The sequence below is a fragment of the Asparagus officinalis genome, chromosome 9, assembly GCF_001876935.1.
Source record: "Asparagus officinalis chromosome 9, Aspof.V1, whole genome shotgun sequence".
Lineage (NCBI taxonomy): Eukaryota > Viridiplantae > Streptophyta > Magnoliopsida > Asparagales > Asparagaceae > Asparagus > Asparagus officinalis.
In genome coordinates this window covers 3,569,421-3,579,884 of record NC_033802.1, presented here as the reverse complement: position 1 = coordinate 3,579,884, position 10,464 = coordinate 3,569,421, and the positions used below count along the sequence as shown (strand labels likewise).

The window sequence follows — 10,464 nt, the reverse complement described above, 5'->3', positions numbered from 1 at the left end:
AAGGCGGCGGCGGCGGCGGCGATGGGTGGAGTTCCGTCGAGCGGTATGCAGCAGCCGGGCGGAGGCATTTCGAGCGGGCGGTTTGGTTCGAATAATTTGCCCGTTGCTATGTCGCAGGTTTTGTTTATATCCGTGTCTTGATTAGTCCTTGTGATTGATTCTTAATGTTATCAGCGAGGCGATTTGATGTGTTAGAGACCTAAGTGAAGGAACACAATCATATGTAAACCTACAATTGACTCATTTACTGGATATAGGACTGAATGGATCCTAATATACCATGTGGGCTGGTTTTGGTTTTACACTATAGATAGATTGAGCTCTGCAATCCCGATGTTACCCATTTAGCTTTTTGATAGAATAGTCTCGGGCAAACACTGCAAAAACGGTGTCACCTCCTATGTTGTTTGTTTGCAACTGCGAAGCATGGAGTTGGCTCTAATGGTATTTTGTTAAAGACGTAGGAGGACTCGCCTAAAAAGTTAGCTGTCAGAGGGAGGGAATTTAAACAGCTACAAATCCATAGGCTGACTCTCTATTCTGGTGATTTCGGGATAAATGGACCCTAACATTATGTAAATGTGTAAAACAATCATTTGCTTTGCCAGTAATTATTGAATTTGGCCCTTTGCCTTTGTCCATGCCTTAAGAATTGAATATAACATCATATATATAGGGAGACCTTTTCTTGGTTGCACAGAGCCTAAAATGCATAAGTAGTAAGATTGTTTTTCTACTCATCCATGGTGTTGTCTTCGAGAAGCATCAAGCCCCTGTTTGTTCTATACTTTGCTAGGAATTTAATGTGCTGAATATCAAGGGTTGACGTCATGTTTACAAACGATTGTATATTTATCAAATTGTTTCATCAAACCATGTGAGTGATACTTTTAACTCAATTTGACGGGTATGGGTTTTAGATGACGTCAACGATCTTGAACTTAATATTACAAAGAGTGATGCTTTCTAATATCACACATGCTATCCACTTAAAATTCTTTTTGAAAAGTCCAAGTTGTTCTTTAACAATCTGGTTTCTTCTTCTATCTTTTATTTTGTCTTAGCTATCACATGGAAGTGCACATGGACATTCTGGGATCACCAACAGAGGGGGTATTAATGTCTTAGGAAACACTGCTTTTAGTAGCAGCATGAATGGTGTTGGGGGTTCATTACCTGGGATTTCATCAAACTCTGTTACTGCTGGCAACCGCAACTCTGTTCCTGGTTTGGGAGCATCTCCTGTTTTAGGAGGACCTAGAATAACAAACTCAATGGGTAGCATTGTTGGTGGAGGGAACATTGGGAGAAGTATTAGCTCTGGAGGACTATCTGTACCTGGCCTTGCATCACGTGTAAATTTGGCCACTAACAGTGGGTCAGGAAGTCTTAATCTACAGGGACCTAACAGGTTGATGGGTGGCATGCTTCAGCAAGGTAATGGTCTTAACCTCCTTAGATATGTCTGACATGATGTAAAAACAGAGATCCTTGTGACATCATGTACACAATAGAAGTGTTCTTTTCAGCCTATATGGCTATATCTCTTACATGTTTTATTATGTTATGCTACATATTTTATGATGCCACTAAAATTAGCACTTACAATTTGGAATGACTCCATTTAGTACCTCAATTGTTCTATTTCTTCTTTTATTCACTAGAAGAAATCAGGAATACTCACTTATCTTAGGAATCAATAGTTACATTGATCATCTGATGTTGATGCTATTAACTTTTTTATCTGTCTGCTTTTCATTCTTTGTTTAGCCAGTATTGAAAGTTAATTTCGTACCTTCCACACTTTCATTGTTTCTAACCGATAACTGTGTTGTGCCTTTTATTACTATTTATTTTGTGTGCTGGTCTTTGCATTTATACATCTTTTGCTAATGACCCTGAATTTTTTTGAACTCCTAATGAATTGTAACTAGTATTTTCATGCACATGAAGGCTATTAACACATTTATATTATTTTGACATTTATTTTTGTTGTCTGATCTTCACTATCTAGTTGTGCCTCTGACACTTCTTTTTTAATGCTTGTGAATATTGTCTATGCCTTTAGGATTTTGGCTTTGATAATAAAAAATATTGTCTGCAGATTGTATATATCTCATAAAATGACGATTTGGAGGCCATGATACCTAAATCGAGAGTATGGAATCTATTAATAAAAAGTGTGAAGAGAAAAACCATTATTCTAGGGAAAACCTAAGACATGTTGGATCTGTGTGCACATTTGGCACTGGTAGTGTTGAAATTATTAGGTCCTTCCTAGTTGTTTATGATTTTTCTCTCCCATTTTTATGATTTTTCTGCAATATTTAAATTCTGACTGAGATCACCATTCCTTTAAAGATATGTTGGGTCTACTGTGTAGATAATATAGAGAGAAAGGGAGCCTTATGGCAGCTGGTCTATCTGCATCTCACTGCATGCAATATGTAAACTTATCATCTAAAATTTCATGTTTTTTGTTTGCAATTTACTAAACGAAAACATTATGGAATTTAATATTTTTATGAAGTTTTAATATCTGAATGTTCTTGTTATATGTATTTCCTTTTCACCCAGATATATGCCTTTACTTTAAACCTTTCATGTATTGAGTTCATACAGTAATGCTTTCAATCAGTTATTTATTTACAAGAAAAAATGGTCAGTTCATTATTTAATTGTAATAATGGCATGCATCTTGCATTTGCTACTAACTGATCCTTGTATGAACTAGCAGCACCTCAAATGCTTAATATGCTCGGAAATACTTATCCTACATCTGGAGGACCTTTATCTCAAAATCAAGTACAAACAGGAAATAGCGCATTAAGTTCTATGGGGATGCTGAGTGATGTCAATTCCAATGATAATTCTCCTTTTGACATTAATGATTTTCCTCAGTTATCTGGGCGACCAAGTTCTGCTGGAGGATCACAAGGACAACTAGGTGAGTAAAGAGGAGCGGTCTTATGTGATTCACAATGCTGTTATCTATTATCTGATCTTTAATTTGCAGGTTCATTACGTAAGCAAGGAGTTGGGGTAAGCTCGATTGTCCAGCAAAGCCAAGAATTTAGCATTCAAAATGAAGATTTTCCTGCTTTACCTGGATTCAAAGGTGCTTTTTCTGGCTTATTGTCTAGCCATTGCAGTTTGCATCCTTGAGGAAGTCCTTTGTTGATAATATGTGTGCACATTTCTGTTTTGTTTTGCTACATATGATTACTGCATTTGGGAAGCAGTACCAAAAGCTACATTCTTTATCTTGTGAGTGCACTCTTTAACACCCAAAAATCACGTAAAGGGGATGTGACGCTAGCTAATTGCTACACCTTCTTACTTCCTACTCATTTGATGGAATAGGTTTCCCCTAGTACCCTGTGTTGACCTTTATGTGGTGGAGGCTTCAATGCATTGGTATTTGTAATCCTGCTTGATGGTCCACTTTGGAGCATTTTTAGGGCCATTTCAGCGATGGTACGTTATTGTTTGTATATATGGACCACCAGTGAAGCCAACTCCTGCCAATCATATTGACAAATTCACTTTCAGTGGTGGTCAGAATTGGTTCAAATATTCTAAATACAAGGAGGAGGAGAAACAACATTGAGAAAAACTTTTGCTGCTCGTTAGTCGTAAGCTTCACCACATGAAGCATCAAAGAACAAGTTTTATGTCAAATAGCAATGCTTCCGACCAAATCATAATAAGTTTCATCTATGTTACCTGGGTGCTTCTATTAGGAAGCCGTACCCTTGCCCGACCCGAACCCACACCCAAACCTCTTGGACACTTATTAAATATATGCATATGTTTATTCAGGCCTATACTCAATTGTATAATACATGGTTTAATTTAAAACACTCCTCATGTGCTTCTTGGATGTATATTCTACACTTCACTTGTGTTTCTTATATATTGATCTTATGTAAATGAAAAAATAATATTGATCTTATGTAAATTATTAATTTTAATACATACATATATACATAACACGCATATATATAGCATTGTCCCCGTACCCTACCTTTTACAGATTTGGTGTGCCCCATACCCATATTCGTACTCACTTAACCTAGAGCTTCATAGATTAGAGCTTTAAGGTACAGGCTTAGCAAATTTTTCTGCTATGCTTCTGGCTGCATTATGGTGCGCTGATCTGTATACTGTAAAATGTATGTCTAGAAGTGTCCATAAGTTTCATAAAGAACATTCATGATACACCTTTCAGGGGTATTCCTAGCCATCATAGATTCATACTACAGACAAAGTGTTTTACTTTGTCAAGATCCTGCCATCAAATTATGTGTGAAGAGTAAAGCTTTTTATGATGGGTATTATAAAGAAGGTCAAGGCCTTCCTAAAGAAAATGTGGTTTAAAATATACAGCCTTTGTTTTCTGGTTGTTTTTTGGCATATTTTGTTAGCAATGAATCAGTTGCGTGATGAGTAGCCAATAATACAAGCGCAATCTAGAGCACTGCCATCGGAGTTGTTGGATTTCCTTCTGCTGATAAGTGGTAACTTAAAAAGGAATAATAACAAAGCAAGTAAAAAGATGGCATACATAAAAGTGGGATAATTTAAAAAAGTGTAAGCAAGTGAAAATGAGTTAGTTTTTCTAGATGTTTCCTAAGCCAAGCAAGACAAACACGTATTTTTGCCAAAAACTTGCAGATTGCTTTGTCTCCGTTCTTTCCTTGAGAACATCCACGTAAAATGGACTTTAACATCCTAATATATTGCTGAGGCCACACACATGTCATGCCAAAATCTGGGGTAGGCCTGCTACATGATTACCTTTTTATGCAAATATACCTTTTAGTATTATTATCATGAAACATGAATTTTTGTGGTTATATGTTCTTATGGAGCTTTGTTTGTTTAACACAAACCATGTACGTCTTTCTAATTACATGAATGGTTAACAATGTATGAACTTTCCATTTCTTTGTTAACTTTCCTTTCTTTGTTATGTGAATGAAAATTATCCACACCTTTGGCATTGATGCCCTCCTTTACTTACTGTTGAATTGTTGTGTAGGTGGCAGTTCAGATTTTTCTATGGATTTGCATCAAAAGGAACAGCTTCATGATAATGTTTCTATGATGCAGTCACAACACTTCCCTGTGAGTTCAAGCTACCATGCAAGACAGTTATCAAATATTGTTCATTTTAAACTCTACCAGTTATTTTGCTGAAGGTTGAGGTTTTGAATTATAATACAGATGGCTAGATCAGCAGGTTTCAGCTTGGGCGGGACTTACCCATCTGGTCGTCAGCAACAGCAACATGGCACCTCAGTTAACAATGCTGGGGTTAGTTTCACACCTGGAAGCAATCAAGATCTTATGCATCTACATGGTTCTGATCTCTTTCCATCTTCCCATGGAAGCTATCATTCTCAGGTACTTTACTCCCTTAATTATTTGAGACTGTAGGTTGTTTCTTGTATCTTACACAACCATGACAGGCAGTAATCAAATTTGTCTTGCTTTAGATTCAAAACACTGGGCATCCTAGTATCGGATTGAGACAGTTGAACTCTACGAATCCTGCCTCTGGTATGGGTGCATATGAGCAGCTAATGCAGTACCAGCACCCGCAAAGCCAGTCACAATTTCGTCTTCAACAGATGTCTGCAGTCAATCAATCATATAGGGATCAGAGTTTGAAGTCTATGCAGGCATCACAAGCAGCTCCCGATCGGTTTGGTTTGTTGGGATTGTTAAGTGTTATCAGGATGAGTGATCCGGATTTGACGTCTCTTGCATTGGGAATAGACTTAACAACCCTAGGGTTGAACTTAAACTCAACAGATAATCTTTACAAGACATTTGGTTCACCTTGGTCTGACGAGCCTGCGAAAGGAGAGCCTGAGTATAGTATTCCGTCCTGTTATTATGCCAAACAACCACCTCCACTACAAGTGAGAATTTGCCAATCTTTTAATAACTTCGGAATTTCTTAATTCCCTTATTAGATTATGCTGATTTTTCTGTTGTTAATGCAGCAAGGGCATTTTGCGAGATTCCAGCTTTCAACTCTGTTTTACATCTTCTACAGGTTTTATTTCCTTTTTTGGATAATCCCTATGATTGCTGCATCTCACACAAGTAGTTTATAAGTTGTTTTCTTTGCTTTCTTGATGCAGCATGCCGAGGGATGAAGCTCAATTGTTTGCTGCACATGAACTGTAATCTCTCTCTCTCTCTCTCTCTCTGTATGTGTATGTGTGTGTGTGTGGTGCATACACTCCCACATGCATGTATGTATCTATGTGCGTGTGTGAAATAAATTCTGTATGTCTTATATTTTCACTTTCCAAATAGATAAGTAGATAGATAAATAGATCATACATCATCTATCCCTTTTCCCCAAAAATACTGGTAGAAGATAGATGGTTTATTCTGAAATGGAGTTGGCTACTGAATGCAACCCTGATGCTGATATATGCTGTACAATAGAGTTGAAATCGTTTCTCTTCGGACAAAAGAGCGACTTCGTGTAGAAAGCCTAACAAGCCAGTTAGGTGATATGAAAAAGGTACCTAGTCCATTATGCAGTTTAAGCTCATGTGATCAGGGAGAATATTCTCCAAATTTCACTTACACCTCCTTTTGTACGCGGGGATCGGATCGAGTGAGAATGAAATGAAGGAACAAAATGGAATTTGTGCGGGAATGGAATACTCATTTCCATTCTTATGTTTGGGTGCGGTTCGAGAATGAAGTGGGAATGGAAATTTTTTTATTTTTTTGATACATGTAATTAATAAGTAATCAAAACATATTTGGTATGGATTTTAATTTTTCATTCCCACTTAAGTGTGAATGCCCATTCCTTACTAACTCAAATGGGAATGCCCATTCCTACAAAAAGTGGATGAGGGAGAAGTGGGAATGAGCGTTCTAGCTTCCACAACGATTTTGTGTTTTGTAAGCATGGATGAGAAGTGGTAATGAGCATCCCATTCACACTCATTCCTGTGTACCAAAAGAGGTGTTTGACTAAAGAGTGTAGAGAAAGGATGAGACTAATACGTCCTTGGTATCATATTGCTTATATTTTCATATTTAGATTGTTTCATAGATTTTATGACTTAATTGGTCACTTACTCCACATATTAGCAAAGGACTCTGTTTTGTCTTTGTAAAAAGATGGCATATTATCTGCACAAGTACATGTACATATGTATAATCAATATATTGTGTGTGGATAAATAGATAGATATACCATTATGAAGCTAGCAGGTTCAACCTAGTTCACTATGAGTTTGAGGCTTTGAGCTCATGCAACCAAGTTCTCTTATACTAAAGAGTTTAGAAGAAGGCTGAGGATGATGTAGTACTTTTTCGAAATCACATTGCTTATAATTTTCACTGATCTGCTAGGCTAAAATAAACAGCATTTTTAGCTGTTTCTACCCTCAAGAAGGACCTCAGTTTTTAACTTTAGCTAAACGTGTTGCAGATATAACAGACACTGGTTTTACCACAAAGAGAACCAGTTATGGTTTTCAAGAATCCCAAATGTTGAGCCCCTTGTCAAGACCCAACAATACGAGAGAGGGGCATATCTATGTTTTGATCCAAACACTTGGGAAACGGTTCGAAAGGTATGCAATTTTTACTTTATATATCCAATTAAATGTATCTGTTGAAAAAAGTTTATGCTTTCTGACATTGGTCCCCAGAATAAGACCCTGCCCCCGTCTCACCCCCACCTACCCAAGAAAAGAAAACACACAGACACTTACGAGGGGTTGAAGGTAATGGATTTTAAGATGAGGGACCCATTTCATATAGCTTATGAGATTTGGGTACTTGTTTTTAAATGTGTGTTTTTGGGGAATTATTTTAAAATGCTTCGGATTTGGGTGATCAATATTTGACAAAAAAGGGGAAAAGTTTGTATGTGCCTAATATTCTAATATGTTGTTTCTTGCAGGAAAATTTTGTGTTGCATTATGACGCAGTGGAGAAGAAACCTGTAATACCTCAGCATTAGTCAACAGTTTTTTCAATGTAAAATTTCATGTCCATTAATTCCAAAAGTAAATTCAGTGTATTGTAATTGCTAGTTTTGTGCTTTATCATTAAGTTGTTCTTTTTCTTATACGAGTTCTTAATTTGGCAACCCACAGATAGACTTGCTCTAGTGTAGTAGTAGAAGTTGATGGCCGAGCAAGGGAACCTCAAGCCTCCCATCCTCATAAAATGTTTACCTATTTCACCGCAAGTTCTTGATGTACATTGGAGATTGCTTCTTCACTCTTAGATTTTCTTTACCAGTGCGGGAGTTTTGTGTAAATAAGACTCGTCAGCCTTTTTCTTTTTTTTCACTTTGATTTGATTCGATTCGAATTACGAGTGAAAAATAGGTTTGTGATTTCCTACAGAAACATGAGCTATGACAATACCAGTGAGTTGGAATCCAAAGGCTAGGCTTGGAGCTTTACATGATGTCGATGCTTGAACTTTGTAACTTTGAAACCGGCAAAGAGAAAACTGTACCTTTTCTTGTGCTTGATTAGCGTACGATGATCGTTTTTCGCGCTGATGGCTGCAAAGATATATTTCCATAATGAGAGGGTCCTTTGATAGTTAATATCAGATGGTTGCAAAGCGACATTTTTGGGCTGATGGTTGCAAAAAAGATAGTTGAGCACTTTTTCTGGTCATTTTTACATTAATCACACTTTTTTAACAGATTTTATTTTAATTTAATTTCCCTATCTACAGACTTCCACCATGTGATGAGATTTGGAAACTTAGGATTGAGCACAAAGTAACAAATTAATTAGCGGTGATTATTATGAGCAGTCAGCCCTGTGAATGACTGTGTGATTATATGTTGTGTGAAGGTTAACAACTTTGATAATTGGCATAAACCCTAAAGTTTTGTCCATCGTAAGATAACGTTAATTTTTTTTTAAAACGTCGCATACCACGAAAATAGTTGTGACAAAACCCTTTCGGAGTTATAAGACAAATTTAAAAGTTTTTGGTGTTATAGTTGTGACAAAACCCTTTCGGTGTTATACGACAAATTTAAAAGTTTATACGACAAATTTAAAAGTTTTTTGATGTTATTTCGTAACGACGCCAAACTTTTGAGAGTTCATGTAAATTATCCATCCTGAGGATGATGCAGATTGCAGCACACAGGCAAATTGAAGACTTTGGTACCGTAACGTGCAGGCAACAGGTCTGAATTAGCCCTGAGATTGTCTTTAGAATTCATATCTAAACTCTTTCTAATAATGGCTATATTTAAAGGGACGTACAAGCGAAAGGTGCTGTGTATGTTAACGTTGAGTTGGAGCGTTTCATGAAAGGTTTTAGAAGATTAAGACATGCATGTGCAAATACGTAAAGATTTTAGATAGATTCATTTAAGGACAAATTTTCAAAATAAACCCAATTAGATATTTATTTTTTTAAAATCGACACCTTTTAAAATTTAATTATCATTTTTGACCTGGCTGAAACCAGGTCGAAAATGGTAAAAAAAGGGATTTAAAATCCTGTGAAGTTTAGTCGAGAAATTACTTATCCTAATCACGAAATAAACCAAGCAATATTGAACTACAACCAAACTTCACGGGATTTTGAAATCCCGTGAAGTTGCAAGGGGTATCTTCCAGAGAGCTTGTATTGAGCTCTCTGTAAAAATGGGCCCGCAACTTCACGGAATTTAAAATCCCGTAAAGTTTAGGTGTATTTGTTCTGTAGCTTCGTTAGCGTGGTTAATCAGGCACTAAACTTCACGGAATTTAAAATCCCGTGAAGTTTTTGAACTTTATCTGCCATGTTCGAAAATGACAATTAAATCTCAAAGGGGTGGTTTTTTGAAAAATAAATTATTAGTAGGGTCTATTTTAAAATTTTATCCTTCATTAAACCATGCATACGTGCATGTACAGGTTTATTTTAGCATTTATCATGAATTTTTTTCACTTTAGCCATCGGTTAGATAGAAGTTGTTGGAAAAAGGGAGAACTCAATGAAAACCTCCAACGTAAAGAAAAAAAAAAAATCGAACCAACCCATGAAAATAACCTCCCTACCCCATCTTTCCTTCAAAGCAAGGGAGCATTAAATTAAATGATCACAATAATCATTTGCTTAAAATAGGATTCCATCTAACCCGTAATTTTCAGTTTACCAGTGAGTGTTTAAGTGAAAAAAGGTGAAAAAAAAAAAAATTACCCAAAACACGACTATTAAAGCCCACGTGGCTGGATATCAGACAAGTCCCCCATCCACTGCCCATTATTCCCACCACCTCCCTTCGACAACGACGACGATGATGGCGGAGAGAGGGAAAAAAACACAAAAATAAAATTGCGAAAACCCCCCCGGGACATTTAAAAAATTACAGAGATAACCAAAAATAGACACAAAATCGGAAAAAAAAGTTTTCTGAACTCCTCTTCTTCTCGCTTTCCCCCAAATTCT

The 10,464-nt window shown here is 36.7% G+C and overlaps 1 protein-coding gene across 2 annotated transcripts; it reads left to right on the top strand.

Annotated features, from left to right (window-relative positions):
- On the top strand, nt 7-8,588 carry LOC109823726 (probable NOT transcription complex subunit VIP2). Of its 2 annotated transcripts, XM_020390080.1 has the most exons (13): nt 7-117; nt 1,065-1,437; nt 2,738-2,947; nt 3,017-3,118; nt 5,045-5,130; nt 5,230-5,409; nt 5,502-5,930; nt 6,015-6,067; nt 6,156-6,197; nt 7,475-7,619; nt 7,698-7,772; nt 7,952-8,028; nt 8,148-8,588. In XM_020390080.1, the coding sequence occupies exons 1-12, from the start codon at nt 22-24 to the stop codon at nt 8,009-8,011; spliced, it is 1,851 nt and encodes a 616-aa protein (XP_020245669.1). In that variant the 5' UTR covers nt 7-21; the 3' UTR covers nt 8,012-8,028; nt 8,148-8,588. The 2 variants fall into 2 exon arrangements, with proteins under 2 accessions (XP_020245669.1, XP_020245670.1); XM_020390081.1 differs by lacking the exon at nt 7,698-7,772.

Excerpts from the sequence above, each read along its gene's own strand:
- LOC109823726 (XM_020390080.1), top strand. The coding sequence starts at position 22 with ATGGGTGGAGTTCCGTCGAGCGGTATGCAGCAGCCGGGCGGAGGCATT. Across the intron at positions 5,131-5,229 it reads TGCAGTCACAACACTTCCCT|ATGGCTAGATCAGCAGGTTT; the intron begins GTGAGTTCAAGC and ends ATTATAATACAG. Across the intron at positions 5,931-6,014 it reads AACAACCACCTCCACTACAA|CAAGGGCATTTTGCGAGATT; the intron begins GTGAGAATTTGC and ends TTGTTAATGCAG.